The sequence below is a fragment of the Botrytis fragariae genome (assembly GCF_013461495.1).
Source record: "Botrytis fragariae strain BVB16 chromosome Unknown tig00000012, whole genome shotgun sequence".
NCBI lineage: Eukaryota > Fungi > Ascomycota > Leotiomycetes > Helotiales > Sclerotiniaceae > Botrytis > Botrytis fragariae.
Window position 1 is genome coordinate 2,773,770 of NW_023500989.1, and position 17,974 is coordinate 2,791,743.

Sequence of the window (17,974 nt, forward strand, 5' to 3'; positions counted from 1 at the left end):
GATGAAAAAATGAGATGCAGAGGAGAAGTATGAGACCTTATATACGAGAGCTTGTCTCATCAAAGTAACACTGGAAAATCGAGGCAAGAGCTGTCGCCCCCAGTAGACAGTCTTATGGACTGCCAAGAGGCCGAAATGTTGAAAGGAGTAGGTGCGATTCACAAGCGAGATGGGACAAAGGAGATGGCATTGTGTATTCACACTACGGAGGAAAGAGCTTTCACGTCACTAGAAAAACGCCAATCGTCCTTGATGCCTGTTATACCGTCTCTTTCCGGAACTGCGTATTCCTATCCTGATTTTTTATGTGAATCATTAAAATGAGCATGTTTCTCACATAAAAAAGGAATGAGCCATCGTGAGCCATCATGGCAGAACGTGATCTTGTGTAAGAGTAAAAGTGAAAACAACCCGCAATTGGCCAAGAGAATTCGATGGATAGGGAAAGGCCAAGTTAAAAGTTTCCATGTGACGATGTACTACATCAATACCGAACTTTAGATAGAGTCAATTTTGCCACGTTACGATATTGCATACACTTGAATAGGAAGAGTCAACAAGCAACAACGATGGATCGTCGGAGTCTTCATAGGTCCCCGTGAAATTAAGCTGAAATTGTACATCATAGATAGTGGCTGGGGGGACACTGAAGCACAGAACGAAGGAGAGAATAGATACATCTACGAGGCTGATAATCTGTAGAGCGTGTGATGCTAAATTGCCATAATCCTCCGATGAATGCGCCACACTAAGATAACTCCAATTATTCGATTCCATAACTATCAAAGTCAATTCGCCACTGAAATTCGGTAAGGTGAAATTTTCGCAGAACATGTAGCTAGATATTCAAAGATTATGCAGACCTCCCTTGTCTCCTTTCAAGTATCATGTGTGCCAGAAATGCGAAAGAAGTACTTATTCCAAATATGAGCCTAGTTTGGGTTCCAAATGGTCCACCAAACGCCAATATTGGCCGCTATGATTAGATCTAACATCTTCAAGCCTTCATCATGGATGATAAGTTTTCCAAGTTTTGCACGCTTGCCTCTATTCCCACCACCGGCCTTTTCCTGTCCAATACTAAGGTCCAGCCGATCGTCATTATCATTCGAGATTGTCAGCTCGTCTAAGAAGTCATTTAATCTTTGTGTCAAGGGCGGAGAGTCTTCTTCAAATGATGAGTTGATCGAGGAAGGTCTAGGTGGTAGATGGGAAAGATCCGTCCCATCACTTGCGTATGGGATAGCATGAGACGTTTGATGCAGCTGAGTTTCAGATGGATGGTGAGGGCTAGACTTAGATAGTCTTTTACGGAAACTTCCTAGTTTTCGTGTGAGCTTAGTCGACCCACTCTTGACTTGAGCTGCAGCCAAGTCCATCTTCTCTCTATCGAATAAATCTGAACTTGGTAAATTGAAGCGAAGTTCGCTCACAGTTACAGAGCTTGACGAAGAGGCGGTGGAATCTGCGGAGACTGGGGCTGGTAGCTTGTGTAGACAACGTAAGGACCGGCCAGCGCCACCGGTGGAGAAAGTGCAGGTACCTCCCCAAGGACTTAAGAACGTGTAACCCTTGGCGCGAGAATTTTCGGACCCATCTGCGGACCGATTTTCTGGATCAGATTCCTGCGGACCTTCCGAGCTGCCGCTGTTATTTCTGCTGTGATTTGTCGAGAAATCAGATATTGCCCTTCTGTGTTGTTTGAAAGTTTGATTCCATGAACTAGCCCATTCCATCGATATTTGACTGTGAAACCCAGATCCGGAGACCCCAGCCTTTTGCGTCACTGATGTGGGACTTCATTTCCGGAGGGTTGGAATCTAGCTCCTTGTGACTCCCGATTTTGAGCTGTACCACCGAGCTTGTTATTGCCTATCGGGTGAGTATGATTGCGGAAATAGGTATAGCCTGGCGTTGTGATATGCACAGAAATGTCATAGTAAGGTTTTTTAGTTGCCGTCATCCCTACAGTGGGAGGATTTGATTTTCCCTCAACTATGCCGACATTCCATTGGGCGCCCGAGGTTGGATCTCGTCGAATGATGGTTATCGAAAATGCCTTCGCAGAATCGTCAACTGGTTTGGGTCTTTCAAACATCGTATGGCTACTTTGAGGCCGGTGTGATGTTTCCAGATCATTGTGAATAGGACTGCCAATCTGAGAAGACTCTGGAGTGAATATCGAATTTTGAGGCATTATTTTCGTGAGAGGCTTTCTGTTGACGGTATTTGATCGCGCCATAGAAGGATGCTGACCTACGACCCGCCGAGAACTACCTGCTTCTGCTACCATTGGCTTATTGGCAACGTTGTCACGCGGGGACACGATGTCATCGTGTCCCGAAGTATCATCCTTCTGGATATCTAGCGTAGGTGCTTGGTGTTGTAGGCGCTCTAAATTCAACACACTCTGCCTATCAATATCCAAAGACTGGGCCCTAGAGCCATCAGGTAGAGGTTTGCGGGGTAAAGTCTTTTTAGACAGTGCCCGGGAGGGAATCGGCTGCTCTTCGGGTAAGAGTTGGGCATCCTCATCCGAATTTAGATGTAAGTAGTATAAAGAGTTTGCGACATCTTCGGATGTGACATTCTTGAGTAGTGGTTTCAAGGTTGTAAGAATGATATCTAGAAAACATGGTCAGCTTTGACGATGTACGACCTATATGCATGCAAACGCACCATTGCTACCAGGTACTCTGGCGATATAGAGAACTAGATTGGCCCTTTTCTGCTCGGTTGGATTTCGTGGATACTTCGGAGGGTTTCCAGCAAGCTGGATCAGACCAGAAAGCGAGTTTGCTTCAACAAAATCTTGCGGAGACATATTTCGCCGGCGATTTGAGGTGTACGATGGGACTGGACCGAAAAAAAGAGAAGGGAAGCTCTTCTTTTTACACTCCTGTTCCTTTGAAGTGAATCAATCACACACAACCAGGAAGGCAAAGCAACAGATTCGGCAGATTAAAGTTTGGGATTATTGACAAGAAGCGGATTGGAGAAGCTCAGCCTTCTTGGAAGAGAATTTTGTTTTGTAGGTTTTCGATTTATTACGCTTTTTGCTATATCACTTTGATATTGGGCAGCCGAAAATGTACCCCAGATACCTATGTCAGGGAGAGATGGTGGGTATCTGGAACTGGGGTCGCATATGGCGAATGAGGAAGGCTGATATGCTGATGGGATGAAAAAAGAGCTGGCGTAACAAGGAATCGCAGAAACTTATAAAGATTGAGAAAGTTATCAAAGATGTAGCGGTGATAATGATTGCCACGACATCATATAGCTGATCCACATGTTGCTTGGGGCTACCCAGGTATGTTGAGATAAAGAAAATAAATACTTAGATGAGACTTTTATATTGAAATCCTTGATTCTTGGACTCCTTGTGCTATTCCAAGCAAATAATTTATTTGGCTGGGTCGATCAGATCATCTGCTGGCGGGTCACCAAGAAATCCCAACCATAAGATTGACTTGCAGCTTTGCACTGCCACAATGTCAATTGAGATGTACCGACGAAATGTGTGAGGCTGGTGTATGAGGCTGAGATTTTTGACTTTTCTTTTTTCTGCCCTTGACTTCACTTTACCTAGGTAGGCACGAGTGTGTACCAGGGAGGTACTTGAGTCTTGTAGGTAGAGGTAGAGAGTCCACTCACTCCTCACTCACCTTGCCCGCTTCGCCCGCTTAAAATGGATATTTCACCCAAAACCCCATAAATACGACCCTTGATTGGTACGAAGTGGCCAATTAAAATCCATCAAAAGTTCGTGCACTAGGAGTTAAGAAATCTCGAAAAATTAATTTTGGCTCGGATTATCGTACAGAGGGAGAAGAAGAAAAGCTTCATACTTTTTTACTACAATTTCAATCATACCTAGGTACCATACAAACACGGAACAACTTTTGTGATAGTTGTGTTATTTTGATTGCATTAGGATCAAAAGATATAGCATTTACTTAATTCAAGTTTTATCTTACTTGTATTCATATTGTGTCTCATTTGTCATTGGTAAAAGATGGCAGAGAGTACTCTTCAAGTTTGTCTTCCTTTCCCCGCCTTTCCTATTTATCCATTAACCATTTTTTCACAGGACAGACTGCGTGAGCATGCAGAGGCATTCGATGGATTGCTATCCTTGATTCCAGCAAAATACTACTATGCCGAAGATACCAGTGTATGTTGAAAATTCATCTTGGTTTCAATTGCTAGTGCCACAATGCTGATTGCCTTTCCAATACAGGATCAATGGAAAAAGAAGAAGCAAACTAAGCAACAAGCTGCCGCTGCAAGACGCGCAAAGCTTGACCCAGATTCTGCAAAGACCGCAAAGGATGTCATGGATGAAAGAGCAAAGAAAAGAAAATTGGAAGAGTCTGAGGATGTTGAAGAGGGCTCCGAAGTGGAGGGTATTGAAAAAGAATTACCCAAACAAGGATTGAAAAAGGCCATCGAGAAGCCAGCAAAGAAACTGAAGACTGATGCTGAATCCACAAAAGAGACATCCAAATCTGCGACGCCAAAAGACTCTACATCCAAGAAGGGTTTGACACCAGAAGAAGAGGCGGCAAAGTTGGAGAAGAGAAACCAGAAAGAGGAACAGAAGAAGGCAAAGGCAGCCAAGAAGTCAGCTAAACAAAAGGCAAAGAGGGAGGAAGCTGCCAAACAAGTCGTCGAATTACCAACCGAAGACACTCCTGCTAGTGAGTCGACTACAAAAGATGATGTGGCTGAAGAAGTGACCAAGGACACTGCCACTAACAAGACCCTTACCAAAAAGACAATCGAGCATGAAATTGCGGCCGATGAGGAACCAGAGCATGATCACGAAATTGGCCATTTCGAAGCTGAAGGTCTAGAGGAGCCTGAATCTACCAAATCATCGCCGCCATCCTCTACTTTCTCCGCAACAAACGAGGACAATGCCAGTGGAGGTACATCCACATCCTCTACTATCCCTCCTACCGCCCCTCCTAAGCACATCACCATTCCAGCCGACTCCGAAGCTCTCCGTTCTAGATTAGCAGCTCGCATCGAAGCCCTACGAGCTCAACGTAAAGCAAACAATCCCGATGGTACCCCCGTTCGCAACCGCCAAGAACTCATGGACCAACGTCGCAGAAAGGAAGAGCAACGCAAAGCCCACAAAAAAGAACTCCGACTCCAAGCCAAGATCGACGAAGAGGCTAGACGAGAAGCCGCTTTGGTATCAGCACGAAGTAGTCCAGCAGGAAGCTTGCTCAGCCCTCTAATTCGCTCACCCGAAAACAATTTTGCTTTCGGTAGAGTCGCATTCGCTGATGGACAAAGTCTCAATGAAGATTTGACCGCCCTCAAATCCATACCAAAAAAGAAGGGTCCACAAGATGCCAATAGTGCACTTGCCGCAGCAGCCAAGAAACAATCTCGACTAGAAGCTATGGATCCCGAAAAACGTCAAGATATCGAAGAGAAAGAACGTTGGTTGATTGCGAAAAAGCGCGTCAATGGTGAGAAAGTTCGAGACGATAGTTCGTTACTGAAGAAAACCCTCAAGAGAAAGGAGGCCGCGAGGAAGAAGAGTGAAAAGGAATGGGGTGATAGGATGGATGGTGTCAAGAAGGCAACTCATATGAAGCAAAAGAAGAGAGAGGAGAACCTCAAGGCTAGGAGAGATGGAAAGGGCGGAAAGGGAAAGAAGGGTGGAAAGGGTGGAAAACCAGCTGGTGGTGCAAAGAAGAAGAGTAGGCCGGGCTTTGAGGGTAGTTTCGGAGGTGGAGGAAAGAAAAAATAAAGGCTATCGTGACATGACGTTCTGTTAGGGTTTTGATTAGGTGTTTGGGAGTGAGGATAGGAAAATTATAATAGAGGATGTGGTGGTTGGTAGGTAGGATAGGAAAGGAAAGTGATAGTGAGTGTCACGTCTATGGAGTAGACTGACCAGAAGAAGAATCATTCTCATCCAGCAAAATGGATGCATGGATGATGGAATTGTACTTACTACATTGGTCACGAGAGAAATCATCTACAATACCATCTACAATAAACGTTTTTGTAAAAGACAATTAATTTGGTGAACAACTGAATCCTTATTAAAACATCTTATAATTAAAATAGCTTGGAATCTCATCCCATCCTATCTCATCCTATCCAACTCGATTCAACCCAACTCAACACAACCTAAAAGAGAGCAAACAAACAAGCTCAATTCCCATATAAGACTCACCATCACTGTCTTCCTCATAAACATAAAGCAGACTCTCCTAAAGTAACCCTGTTCATAAAGTATCCTGAATCTTTGAGTCCAAGATTCAAGAAGTTTTATATATAACTCTTGGTTTGCAAATTTGGGGGTCTTGTATACAGATAGGTAGGGAGCGATCATATATACACTATTACATTGGTCTAACTATTTATTTGTCCAGTTGTTTGTTCACCCATGCAGCGGTTGATTTGCAATGGGATTTGAAATTAATCATGGTGTAGTTCCTATTACTGTATGCAGTCTCTAGACAGTATATAGATATAAACAGAGAGATAGTATTCCAGAGAAATAGTATACACGCAGACAGTATATAGACAGTACTTCAATTAACATCTACTAAACTATCGTTGATACTTCCCTCTCTCCCCTCTCTTCCCTCTCTTCCCAACCCTTTTTTTGATTAAATCTATGAAGTCTATTACGCCTATCAAGTCTGTTTACTTTCTCAATACTAACCGTTAGCAATCGACTATCAACTATCCACCACCAACCATCAACTAATCGCAAAGCAAACTCCCTCTTCCTCCCTCTCCCCTCTCCCCTATCATCTATTTATTCCCCAGCAATCTATCTATCTATCTGTCTATCTATCTATCTATCTATCTATCTATCTATCTATCTATCTATCAAGAATGAAGGGGGAGAGGAAAGCGAAGAAAACGACAAGAAGATACGAGAAAAAGATATTCAGAAGCAGAACCACAACCACCATATCACTCACACCAAGTATCCTCATCCTCATCTTCACCTTCATCCAACATGTAAAAAAATCTAATAATCTGTTTAAATTCTGCTATTACAACAAGATTCCAAAGGTACATAAGGTAAGGTAAGGTAAAGTAAAGTAAGGTAAGATGTGATTTTCCTTTTTCTTTTACAAGAAAATCCCCACCCATTTGCAAATCCGATGATCATGCATGCCCAAGTTCGTCATCTCTTGAATCTTGATCTTAATCTTCATTTTCCTCCCTTACTTCGTACCGTATCTGTAAATACATTTCCTGGCGCCCGCCCAGATAAGAACAGATGAGTGAAACTACTAGGTGAACTTTTCCCTTTCTCTTTCCCCCATTTCCTTCACGAACAAAGAGTCTAATATTCCGACTCCCCTACTCCTCCTCCCCTTCCAATTGAACGAAAATGAATGATGAAGCGGTGGCATAGCAAAAGATCTCTTTGTGTGTGTGTGTTGTCATATTTTGTAATTTTCCCTGCTCCATCATAAAAGTGACATCGAGATGCGGCCCACTTCCGCCTTGTGTATGAGATCGTGGATCGAATTGCATGTGTGAGAAATAATTATAGCAAAGAGTCCAAACGGGTAAAGACACTTAAACATGCTGCAACGACTTCGAGTTGTAGTTCTTTATCCTTTCCATTGTTTACTTCCTATTTGCATGGTATTAGTATACGTAATGTTAGAAAGGGATGCATGGACAGGGGTATGGGTGAATAGACGATGATACATACATCAGTAATAACCTGTCCCAAATTTGCACCTATTCCTGCTGAGCCTCCTGCTCTCTTTCCAAATGGCCATTGGCTATATTCTGCCAATAACTCATCAACTTGAGCAAATGCTCGTTCTCTGGATTCGTGACCGAGTGATGCGAGGGCATTCTCTAATACGTTGGCTGCATAGGCAGCACATACCATGGCAATTGTTCTGACATATCTAAATTCGAGGTTTTCGGGGAGAAATTGACTGCCTGGGAGTACAACGGTTCGTTGTGTAAGGACGTTTCGGACTCTTCTTCTGATTTCCTCCTTTGCTCCGCCGTCTGCTACGGGATGTGTCGCCATATCGAATAAAAGGAAGTTTCTCTTTTCGGTTCTTAGAATGCCCTTATCGACCAATCCTTTAGCCAATCGTTCTCTGACTTGTTTCAATTGATATCCGATTTTCATGAGATTCCATGTCTCGCCTGGTAGATAATGTTAATGTTGAGATCTTAAGATGTGCGGAATTGCGATTTCTTACCACTCATCAAATCGATCCATGAACTGACACTCATCTTCTCACTCGCTTTCATCATTTTGAGCGCTTCATCCAATAAGACTTCGCCTGTCAAAGTATCATCGATAACCTCAATTACTCTGTCTGCTAAAGGGAATCGCCGCCTCGAGGAATCCTTCTGCATGCTCACTCTCCCTCTGAATGCCAGCTCAATGACAATGCATCCACGAAGCGCATATGATATGTTGTCATTCCAGAATGAAAGATAACCCTACACAACGACATTAGTATCAATCGCTGAAGCGCAAACCACCACCTGTTCAGATCAAGCCACCTACTTGCTTATCCTTCAATCCCAGCAACAAAACTTCCTCCATTAACGTCAATTTAGGTTGTTTGCTTCTCTCTGCACTTTCGTTAATGTCTCTTGGGTCAAAGGCGATTTTGTGTCCATTCTCTCCGCTCTCATATGATGTTTCTGGGCCGCTTGTATCGCGAGAATTTCCGGCCTTGGGCGCCGGTGATGCAACACGACTCGATTCTCCATTTTCTGTATCGCCAGCTCCTCCTCCGCCACCTCGTCTGCGTGTGAGTCCAGAAGACATTGCGTCGTATCGCGAAATCGATTATACTTGTAGTATTTGATGTATGAGTAGGGGATGTCGTAAGAATTAAGCAAAGGGGGGTGGATTTTTGTCCTCTTTGCAGTGAGACAGCGGCGTTACCGCTCACAAAAGCAATTCCGCCAGTAGAATATCCTATCTTCTGTCGATAAATTAATTGATATCGAAGTTCTAGATTCTTGACTTCGTTCTTTTTCGTATCAATAGTAAAAAAGTGGGCGGGGCAATTGTAGTGTCTTGTAGGTTGAATTGTTCTGTAGAGCTTTGAGGTGCGTGGATGAACAGGGATAGCGCAATCAGAGGACGCTAATATTTTATAGAGGAACTTCTTTGACTGGGGAAGTGGGAGATTATTATGATGGTTCGGAGAGAAAGTTCTTAGTGAAAAGAATGATTTGAAACATATCCAAACTTAATGTATCTTCATGTTTTAAATTTAAGAGGGGAACATAAAGGTTTGTTGAGTAAGATGATCTAAACATTTTTACAGGCGCATAGAATCACATCACTTCTATGAACGCATCGAAGCTCGTACAAGTTTCCCCTCCCTTGTATCGCCGCCCGTTCACCACTTGTATTTCTCATTCCTGGCCCATGAATCCCCCATTGCCTTACTTCAATCTTGACCGTCTCCATATTATACAATTCCATGATCTAATGAGCTGTAAAAGATGTTAGCTATTGTGTTTGCCTTTGTGGAATATTGCAAGAGACTCACCATCTGGTTGGTGGAGAATATACTCGACGGCTTGGTCAACTATGGAGTTTGTTAGATAATTGCGCTGTTGAATGTTCCCACCAAGACGACATACCACTGAGAATAGCATCTGCGTCCTTGTCTGGGATCTCAATGCTGAATTCCTGTGATCGCATCAGTCTCTAGTTCCCCACTGTGAATACCTTGTACAAACCTCCTCAATAGCCATAACAACCTCTACAGTGTCCAAGCTGTCCAACCCAAGATCATTCGAGAAGTGTGCGCTTGCAGAAAGCTATTCAATGTCAACCATGACGTTCAAGCCGTCTTCCCTATCATATATCATACCTTCGTTGGGTCCGAAACCTACAGATCAAATTAGTACATTTCCAGTCAGACATCATTAAGCATACTTACTTTGTCGAAGTTGCCCAGTAAAGAAAGGATTCTGCCCTCAACTTCTCCCTTGTTAAGACTGGCGGCTGCGGAGTAGCATCTTGCAGCTTGGAAAGCTGATGGGGCGAATTGAGATTTTGTGATGAAAGAACTTTGGTTGATAGGACGAGCAATTGCTGCAGGTCTTTGGACAGCTTTGCTAGCAGCGCTGCGGGCTGATCTGAGAAGGGCGGTTCTGAACATCTTGATATGTGGAGAGGATTAGAAGTGACGTCTGTGGATAATACAGTGGTAGATACGAATTTGACGATAGAGATGCTTCCCAGAATGTTTAGCTTTAGCGTATTTTGGATTCACGTGACAAAGAGTGCGCCGACGAGTTTGATGGAATTACGTAGAGTAATTTTGATTGGTACAAATTCAGTTTGAAATGGTAAATTGTATCTTGAAGACTATATTCAATCTATACTACCGTTTCAAAAATATAAAAGGAAGTGGTGGCGTATAATAGAAGCTTTCAACTTTTGGCCAATCACAGAAAGTCATTTCGAAATCAAGTCGTAAAGTTCCGTCAACCCTCAAATAATATCATATTCAAGTTACAGATCTCCAACAATCCTGCCACGAGCAACCCTTCACAATGGCAACAACAAAGCCCATAACTATGCTCGTGGCGCGCAGTCGTCCATTAACTACTTTGACTGCCTCAACAATTCGCACATTCACACCCGTTGCATCTAGAGCAACTTTCTCAACTTCTCAATTTCGAGGCGCCACCCCAGCCGGTCCTCCCCCGCCCGGCTTCAGACTGCCAAAACCTGTAAGATGGAACGAGAGTAAGGAGAGTACAATGGATAAGGCAGGGAAATACTTTCTCATGTCGGAGTTGTTCCGGGGAATGTATGTAGTACTAGAACAGTACTTTAGACCTCCGTAAGTTATGCCATTGAGTCTCTCAACCTCCATATTGCAGTGGCTAACCACTTGTAGATATACAATTTATTATCCTTTCGAGAAGGTATACAGTTCAAAAATACATTAGGGTGGCAACGAATACTTATAGGATATAGGGTCCAATTTCTCCTCGATTCAGAGGCGAGCACGCTTTACGAAGATACCCTTCAGGAGAAGAACGATGCATTGCTTGCAAGCTTTGCGAAGCTGTATGTTATTCCATTCTAACGAGTAGTGGCGGATTCTCATATAGTTTAGATCTGTCCCGCACAAGCTATTACGATCGAAGCGGAGGAGCGTGAAGATGGAAGTCGCAGAACGACCCGATACGATATCGATATGACAAAATGTATCTATTGCGGATTCTGCCAGGAGAGTTGTCCAGTTGATGCCATTGTGGAATCACCAAACGCTGAATACGCCACTGAGACGAGAGAGGAACTGTTGTACAACAAGGAGAAGGTATGTCTATAATCAAATAACCCGCCGGGTTTGGTTCATCTCTTACTAACCTATTCTACAGTTACTGTCTAACGGAGACAAGTGGGAGCCGGAATTGGCAGCAGCCGCAAGGGCTGATGCACCATATAGATAACCATGTTTTTATTTGTTGCGAGGTGGGAAATTGTACATATCAGAGGTGGTTCTTCAAAATGCGAGTAACTGGACACAGAAATTCCATAATTTGTGCAACAAAACATTTTCCCGTTGGTCTGAATGTCAATTTATGTATTAAAAGAAGTGAACCAAATCTACAAGTGTAGACAAGACACTCTTATCGAAATGTCCACGACATTATCGTAGATGGATCTTGTTAAGACTTGCATGGAGTTGTTCGGCTCACAAATCGATGAAATTTAACTCCGCCCGACGATTTTACTTTCAATTTACTTACTATACGTACCTACCTAGATAGGTATTCATTCTCAAGACTAAGCACTGCTGTCCCAAGTTGTTGAATCCTAGATAAAAATCGCACTTGTGTGGCAAAAATCCCCTCCAGTGCACATCGATCGGGCAAGATCAAAGGCAATATCTGTGTACTCTCAAAATTGCAGTCTCATCTCTAGAGACGAGAAAGGTGCGATTTTTGTTGTGGTGATACGCAAATAATAGAAAGAGGAGGAAGTTGTTGGTGACCTTCAAGAACACAAGTGATAGTTATTCCTTTAATCTTCCATCTCTTCAACACCATACTAAGTTATCTAATCTTGTATGCTTGGAAGTATCTTCATTGCACAGCGCACAATAAACTTAATTCTGTCAACAGTCTTAATCATCCTTACCCTTCTAAAATGGACGGATCCACTGCAATCAATGCGAGTTCTCGTAAAAAGGAATCACCGATTCACATCTCATTTTCTGCCGAGTGCTTCGGGACTCAGTCTGCGCTCAATCATCAGGGATTGAATCATGTCATCGATCTTACAACGCCGTCTCCACCTTTGCTTCTCGAAACCTCCGAATTCGAATATTCGCCAATGTCCAAACCATTTGAAGATACTCGAACCACGAGCCCAACGCTGAACAAGTCAAAAGACACAGTAGCCAAGACCAGTCTCCCTCTTCCACATGACTCTTCACGAGATGTCGCGAACCCAGATCAGTATACAAAGAGAAGAGAGAAGTCCGATCCATTTTTCTCAGCAACACGGCGCTTTTTTTCAGACCCTGTAAAGCAAGCCCTGAACAATAAGGCTGCTGGTGAGTATATAAATCACCAGATATCAAAAAAGAAATGCGAATCTCAATACTCCAGGGATTGTTATCAGAATGAGAAGAAATTGCAGCTCGTTGATGCAATAGATGGTCATCCCCAAACTTGTAGAAAAATTGCAAGACGTTACACTGCGGCATTCAAACACGACATCATAGCAGAGACTTTGATGAGGCATAAGAAACAGTTCGCGGCACTTGATTTAAATGATCAGGCGAGAGTCATAAAATCTCATGCAAATATTGCTCTACCTCATAAGAAACCCATAAGGAGTGAATTCTGGGCGACCGTCATGCAAGCTCCTGCAGATATCAGCAAACCATCTAAGAATCCTCCAAAAAGGAAATCAGAGACATCCCTACAAGATTCTGCAAACCCAATTCCTCCACAGACCCATGCAAGGAAAGATTTTTGGGCAATAGTCATGCAAACATCGGAAGATAAACCTTCTTCTGAAAAAGTTGCGAGAAATAAGTCTTCGGGGCCAACTGTGCGAACTACAAGCTCTACTTCTCGAAAGGAGCGCCTAAGGGAGGAGCCCTTGCTAGCGGCGGTGCAGAATTCTGCACTTTCTACTTCGCCGAGGAAACGTCCGCGGAGAGATTTTTGGGCGGTTTGCTCGGAGTGAGGTAGAGCTTGGTTAGTTGCTGCGTGGGGTGTTGGTTCGAATAGCTCATTTGACTGGTATGGGTAAGCACAGAAGTTTCATTTGAAGGTCTGGCGGGGTCCTGGTTTGATATTCTGGGTTTTGTATACAAGGGTCAAACTCAGGTCAGAGAATAGCATAGCATTATGGTGTCTTATGCGCGGTATTCTTAACATGTCTTGAAAAAAGAACATCCCGTGGCGGAAAGTCATGAAGGGGTAGCGAACCTATGTTAGATAGCGGTATAATATTAGATTCAATGGTTTAAAAATGGATTGTTTTATTTATTTATCTTGAGATGAAAGAGTGTTGTGATTGTTAATGTGATACTGTTCGAATGTAGTAGTCATTCGATGAAACTCTACAAGGTGTGTAATTGAAGATACTATCTCTAAATCTGACCTCTCCATCTGATCTGTAAAAACCTATCTTTCGATCTGCAAACATGGTTTTTCTATCTCTGATTCCAGAGCTAACGCATGGTATGAGACACTAAGTATGCATAATTTGCACCCTGCTTGATTGCTCAAACACTCTTACCACTCAATCAGCAGTTATTACAAACCGAAAAGCACATTCGCCAAGTCCCAAGTCCCAACTTCCTCCATCTACCATCCGAACCCCTCATCGTGCCACCACACCTCCCTACCCTTTTCAACCCACTTCCCTACATGTTCTCTCAACTCCCTCGCCATACCTGTCGGTCCACAAACCAGAACCGCTACTCTCTCCTCCAATCCTTGACAAAAGACTCTATCTACAATCGCGCGCAAATCCGGTCTCGAATATTTCATATCACTAGATGGAGATGCCAAGTTATGCATTTCCACACTTCCAGGTTCACCTAACGAGGTAGTGGATGTGGAAGAAGAAGCACGGGGAGAAGTGATGTATAATTCTATTCCCGGGTTACTTTCGATTTTGAGTTCCGAGTTCTCATTTTGAGGCGAGGAGGAGGAGGACAGTGCCCAGGATGATTCGGCTGCATCTCGCATAACCCAGATCATTCTTACATGACTACCTACTCTACCTTCATTCTCCATTTCTTGCTTTACAGCTCGGTAGATGGGTAAAGTAAAGGTAGCGCCTACGCCACCGGCTACGAGCAATACTCTATCGAATTTCTCGGCTAGATTGGGGAATTTGCGAGAGGTTCCATATGGCCCTTCGATGTTGAGTGGCGGACGGGCTTTGCTGAGATGGGAAAGAGAAGATAGAGCGGATGTAGTGGGTCCGTTGAGAGTACGCATTGTTAGAGTGATTTGTGGTGAAGGAGTTTCTGAGACGGAAGCAACAGTAAAGGGATTGTAGAGTAATTCATAGAGATGACGATTATACTCTGTAGATTTGGGGACGGATGATGGAGGGATAGACAGGTAAACGTGTTGACCTGGAGCATATTGAAATTGGGAGATTTTCGAAGGTGTAATTGGGATAGTGACTTCGACAAGTGAAGTCTCTGGGACTGGCTTTATGATAGCGAAAGCTTTAAGGGTGTTGGATTTGCGAATGCCAAGGTCGATTATAAAAAGAGCAAATGCTTCGAGTATGTAAACACGAAGAGCAGTGGCATGGAAGAATAGAAGAGGAATTATGGCGATGGCGACAAAAAGATGAATGATAAAGAAAACCCGGTAAGACCAACGACGAACAATTGGCAAACTCGTGATGATGAGGAGATTGATGAGCCAGAAAGAAAGTATACCGTAGATGATTATAGGCGTTGTGACTTTCATGTATACAACTCCAATCTGAACCCAAGCGTTTATATACCAGCTGGCATGGCAAGCAAGAAGAGTCCATATGACTCTGCCGGATATTCGGTGCCAGGTGTTGAGCTGCTCATGAGATGATCCGAAGAATACGGAGAGTGGTGAATATAAAGACTTCATGGATAGTGCATAGTGAGCAGGGAATTGTGATGCTGCAACTATACCAAATCGCTTCGTTATGTGAAAGTAATCTGGGAAGATCATTAGTAACTATGTTCAATTGTACAGCATGGGAATTTCCGAGGTCCTAGATAGCCCAACCACAGTTTCACCAATGAGAGGACCTTGACAGCTAAGTATATTTCAAAGACTCGATCCATTTGAGATGGAACAGTGGTTCATTTGGAGGAGGGAGTAATTTGCTTGCAATCTCAAATCTACTCAGATGAGACATCTGCTGTTCTTTGCAAGCCCTCGAGAAGAATTCCCACAAACTCCGATATACAGACAATCCAAGTAACTTTACTTGGACCAGTATACTCAATACACCTCCTCTAATCGACGACAAAAACAAATAAATAATCATACCATCACCCGTCCTATGCACACACAAAAATCCCAACCAAGCCCCCCACATCCCCGCCATAATCCACTGGCCCCTCTCACCCCGACCGGGTGCCACTTCCCCGCCCAACCACCATACCACACTTCTTGCCTTTCGCTTCCACTCCGCGCTCCTCGAAGTCCTCTTCTTCTTCGACGTAGGAGAGCTGGGAAGGGCATTATAATCGACTTTCGATCGTTGACGCTCGGAATAAACCCATGTTGCTAATCGATAGACATTATACAGGATGATGGGGATGAAAATGGAAAGTTGGGCGTAGAGACCATATCGATCGAGGAGAATACGACTTTGTATTCTCTCTTCCGGAGTGGGAAACTTGATGCGGTAAGGCCAGGACATCTTGAAGGTATTCCTATACCTGTATTTGGTTATTGATATCGACAACGAACGACACCTCTTGAGTTTGCAAAAAGGGTTACCCAAAAAATGAAAGAGTATCTAGAAATCTAAATCAAGACGGAACGTTTATATATGTCTATACCCAACTACCCGCCCATTCAAAACATCCGGGCGAATAGAGTTTTATCGAGTATGGCATATTTTGTTACAGTCCCTGTCTATCCGAATCCTTTCGGACTGATATCCAACTCATCAGCACTAAGCAATTAATTGACCAATCACTGAAGATTTATTACACTAATACCGATTCTGACCCGCGCGGAAGCTCGGACCATACAGAGGGATGAAATGTATAAAACTAATCCCTGTTCGACTAAAATACCCCATGAAAGACCTTGGGACGTCAATACATTTTTAATGCGGAAAATTAGAATGCCACTACTTGAGTAATGTGAATTATTTTATTTATTTTTCGCAGAAAGTTTATTTGACAAGGTATCTAACATCAACATTTATCTTCCTATTCAAATTTACAAAATTGAATATCTACGAACCTCACCAATGCGATGAATACAACCACCATGCGCAGTCTGCGCACTTCATCCCTCTTGCACTCGCCCCTCAAACCTCAATATCAACCCCTCATCCGTCTCTGCTCCCTACCATCAACCCAGCGTTTCCAATCCAGCACTCCTCTGTCCCCCTCCCTCCCCTCCAATCTAATCCCCGCCAACACCGTCAACGGACCCCCCTCTACTCTCCCCGCGCCCCTCGATCTCCCCACCCGCGAACCCAACCAACCATTCTTCTTCAAATACGCCTTCACCCTCGGAAAAGCCTATGCCAAATTCTACAAAACCGGCGTCAAAAATATCTACTACAATTTCATCGCCTCCCGCACCATCCAAACCATCATTGACGAAAAACACAAATCCTCTCTCTCTTCCGCCGTAAAGGGCGATGCGCTATCTCGTTCGGATTTCCAACTCTTGATCCGCAATCGCCACGATGTCAAGCGCGTTCCCATCTTCGCTCTGGTATTTTTGATCTGTGGAGAATTTACGCCGCTGGTCGTTATTGCGATTAGTAGTGTCGTGCCGTGGACATGTCGGATTCCCAAACAAATCGATGCGGATCGAAAGAAATTGGAACAGAGGAGGGCGATTAGTTTTAGGAATCTAACTATGAAGACTCCGCCTGCGGGAACGGATGCGCAGGGATTGAGACGCATGCAATTGTTGCATATCTCTTGGAGTTTGGGTCTGAGTAGTAGTGTCTGGGATTATATCGGAGGAAGATTGCCTGGACTGCCGAATGTGATCTTGAGGAGGAAAGTGGAGAAGAGGGTGAAGTATTTGGATATGGATGATAAGCTCATTAAAAATGAGGGGGGTGTGAAAGGGATGTTGGAAGAAGAATTAAGGATGGCGTGTGTGGAAAGAGGAATCGATGTTATGGGACGGGATGTCCACATGTTAAGGATGCACTTGAATGCTTGGTTGAGATCGAGAGAGAAGGCTGGAGTGGAAACCCTGCTTTTGACTAGGTGAGTTGACAAATGATCTTCGAGCCCCTAAATTTACCAGCTGACCATTTTACAAGACCGGCAGCATGGCCCTCGAAGCCTAAGATGCTCTAGATACCTACGAGCACACACGACCACTTTGTACGATAGCACACGAATTTTATGTCCAGATACACGCACTTCGATTCCATTTCTTGTTCATTCACAAAATCATCTCCACATGTACAGCAATTGTAGGATACGGGAAAAAGCAACCACACTTCTCGATAGATAAAAAGACCTCACTCAGTATATAGATAGACATAGAAATAGAAACATCTCTGCATTTGATATTATTTGTTTATTAAGAGCTGTGATGTATATCTACGCACGAGTGATTTCTTCTGTTCTGTTCTATCCCCTAATTTGCTCTCATCGCTAGCTCTCCTTGAAACGGCATGCATCATACACATCATACACAGTAGAAAACAAACTCTTAACATCATGATAACTCCCATACCATGCCATGCCCTTAACTCCCGAAATGCACATTTAACCAT

The 17,974-nt window shown here is 43.6% G+C and overlaps 8 protein-coding genes across 8 annotated transcripts; 4 read left to right on the top strand and 4 right to left on the bottom strand.

The window, feature by feature from the left end:
- Positions 1-932: 932 nt before the first annotated feature.
- Bfra_003072 (putative oxidoreductase-like protein) lies at positions 933-2,824 on the bottom strand (the record flags this gene model as incomplete). Its single annotated transcript, XM_037333484.1, has 3 exons — positions 933-1,786; positions 1,855-2,625; positions 2,680-2,824. The coding sequence occupies 3 exons, from the start codon at positions 2,822-2,824 to the stop codon at positions 933-935; spliced, it is 1,770 nt and encodes a 589-aa protein (XP_037195612.1).
- Positions 2,825-4,018: 1,194 nt separating this feature from the next.
- On the top strand, positions 4,019-5,773 carry Bfra_003073 (putative 60s ribosome biogenesis protein rrp14 protein; the record flags this gene model as incomplete). Its single annotated transcript, XM_037333485.1, has 3 exons — positions 4,019-4,039; positions 4,094-4,177; positions 4,244-5,773. The coding sequence occupies 3 exons, from the start codon at positions 4,019-4,021 to the stop codon at positions 5,771-5,773; spliced, it is 1,635 nt and encodes a 544-aa protein (XP_037195613.1).
- A 1,770-nt stretch (positions 5,774-7,543) lies between these two features.
- Bfra_003074 (putative vacuolar protein sorting-associated protein 74 protein) lies at positions 7,544-8,806 on the bottom strand (the record flags this gene model as incomplete). Its single annotated transcript, XM_037333486.1, has 4 exons — positions 7,544-7,633; positions 7,715-8,169; positions 8,226-8,472; positions 8,540-8,806. 4 exons carry the CDS (start codon positions 8,804-8,806, stop codon positions 7,544-7,546), a joined length of 1,059 nt encoding a protein of 352 aa, XP_037195614.1.
- Positions 8,807-9,295: 489 nt separating this feature from the next.
- Positions 9,296-10,172, bottom strand: Bfra_003075 (putative acyl carrier protein). The gene is made up of 6 exons (XM_037333487.1): positions 9,939-10,172; positions 9,870-9,887; positions 9,736-9,816; positions 9,637-9,685; positions 9,543-9,581; positions 9,296-9,486 (listed from the first exon to the last, which is right to left on the bottom strand). The coding sequence occupies exons 1-6, from the start codon at positions 10,158-10,160 to the stop codon at positions 9,479-9,481; spliced, it is 417 nt and encodes a 138-aa protein (XP_037195615.1). The 5' UTR covers positions 10,161-10,172; the 3' UTR covers positions 9,296-9,478.
- A 385-nt stretch (positions 10,173-10,557) lies between these two features.
- Bfra_003076 (putative nadh-ubiquinone oxidoreductase 23 kda subunit protein) lies at positions 10,558-11,466 on the top strand (the record flags this gene model as incomplete). The annotated part of the gene is made up of 5 exons (XM_037333488.1): positions 10,558-10,850; positions 10,908-10,935; positions 10,988-11,080; positions 11,130-11,333; positions 11,395-11,466. The coding sequence occupies 5 exons, from the start codon at positions 10,558-10,560 to the stop codon at positions 11,464-11,466; spliced, it is 690 nt and encodes a 229-aa protein (XP_037195616.1).
- Positions 11,467-12,166: 700 nt separating this feature from the next.
- On the top strand, positions 12,167-13,216 carry Bfra_003077 (uncharacterized protein; the record flags this gene model as incomplete). Its single annotated transcript, XM_037333489.1, has 1 exon — positions 12,167-13,216. The coding sequence occupies one exon, from the start codon at positions 12,167-12,169 to the stop codon at positions 13,214-13,216; it is 1,050 nt and encodes a 349-aa protein (XP_037195617.1).
- A 626-nt stretch (positions 13,217-13,842) lies between these two features.
- Positions 13,843-15,910, bottom strand: Bfra_003078 (putative ferric reductase like transmembrane component protein; the record flags this gene model as incomplete). The annotated part of the gene is given in 3 exon segments (XM_037333490.1): positions 13,843-15,197; positions 15,279-15,298; positions 15,318-15,910. 3 exon segments carry the CDS (start codon positions 15,908-15,910, stop codon positions 13,843-13,845), a joined length of 1,968 nt encoding a protein of 655 aa, XP_037195618.1.
- A 566-nt stretch (positions 15,911-16,476) lies between these two features.
- Positions 16,477-17,549, top strand: Bfra_003079 (putative letm1-like protein; the record flags this gene model as incomplete). The annotated part of the gene is made up of 2 exons (XM_037333491.1): positions 16,477-17,456; positions 17,513-17,549. The coding sequence occupies 2 exons, from the start codon at positions 16,477-16,479 to the stop codon at positions 17,547-17,549; spliced, it is 1,017 nt and encodes a 338-aa protein (XP_037195619.1).
- Between the last annotated feature and the right edge of the window lie 425 nt (positions 17,550-17,974).

Coding starts and splice junctions, on each gene's coding strand:
- Bfra_003075 (XM_037333487.1), bottom strand. CDS start 10,160: ATGTTCAGAACCGCCCTTCTCAGATCAGCCCGCAGCGCTGCTAGCAAA. Junction 9,686..9,735: donor TTGTTATGGCTATTGAGGAG/GTTTGTACAAGG, acceptor ATGCGATCACAG/GAATTCAGCATTGAGATCCC. Junction 9,582..9,636: donor CGCAGATGCTATTCTCAGTG/GTATGTCGTCTT, acceptor CAAACTCCATAG/TTGACCAAGCCGTCGAGTAT.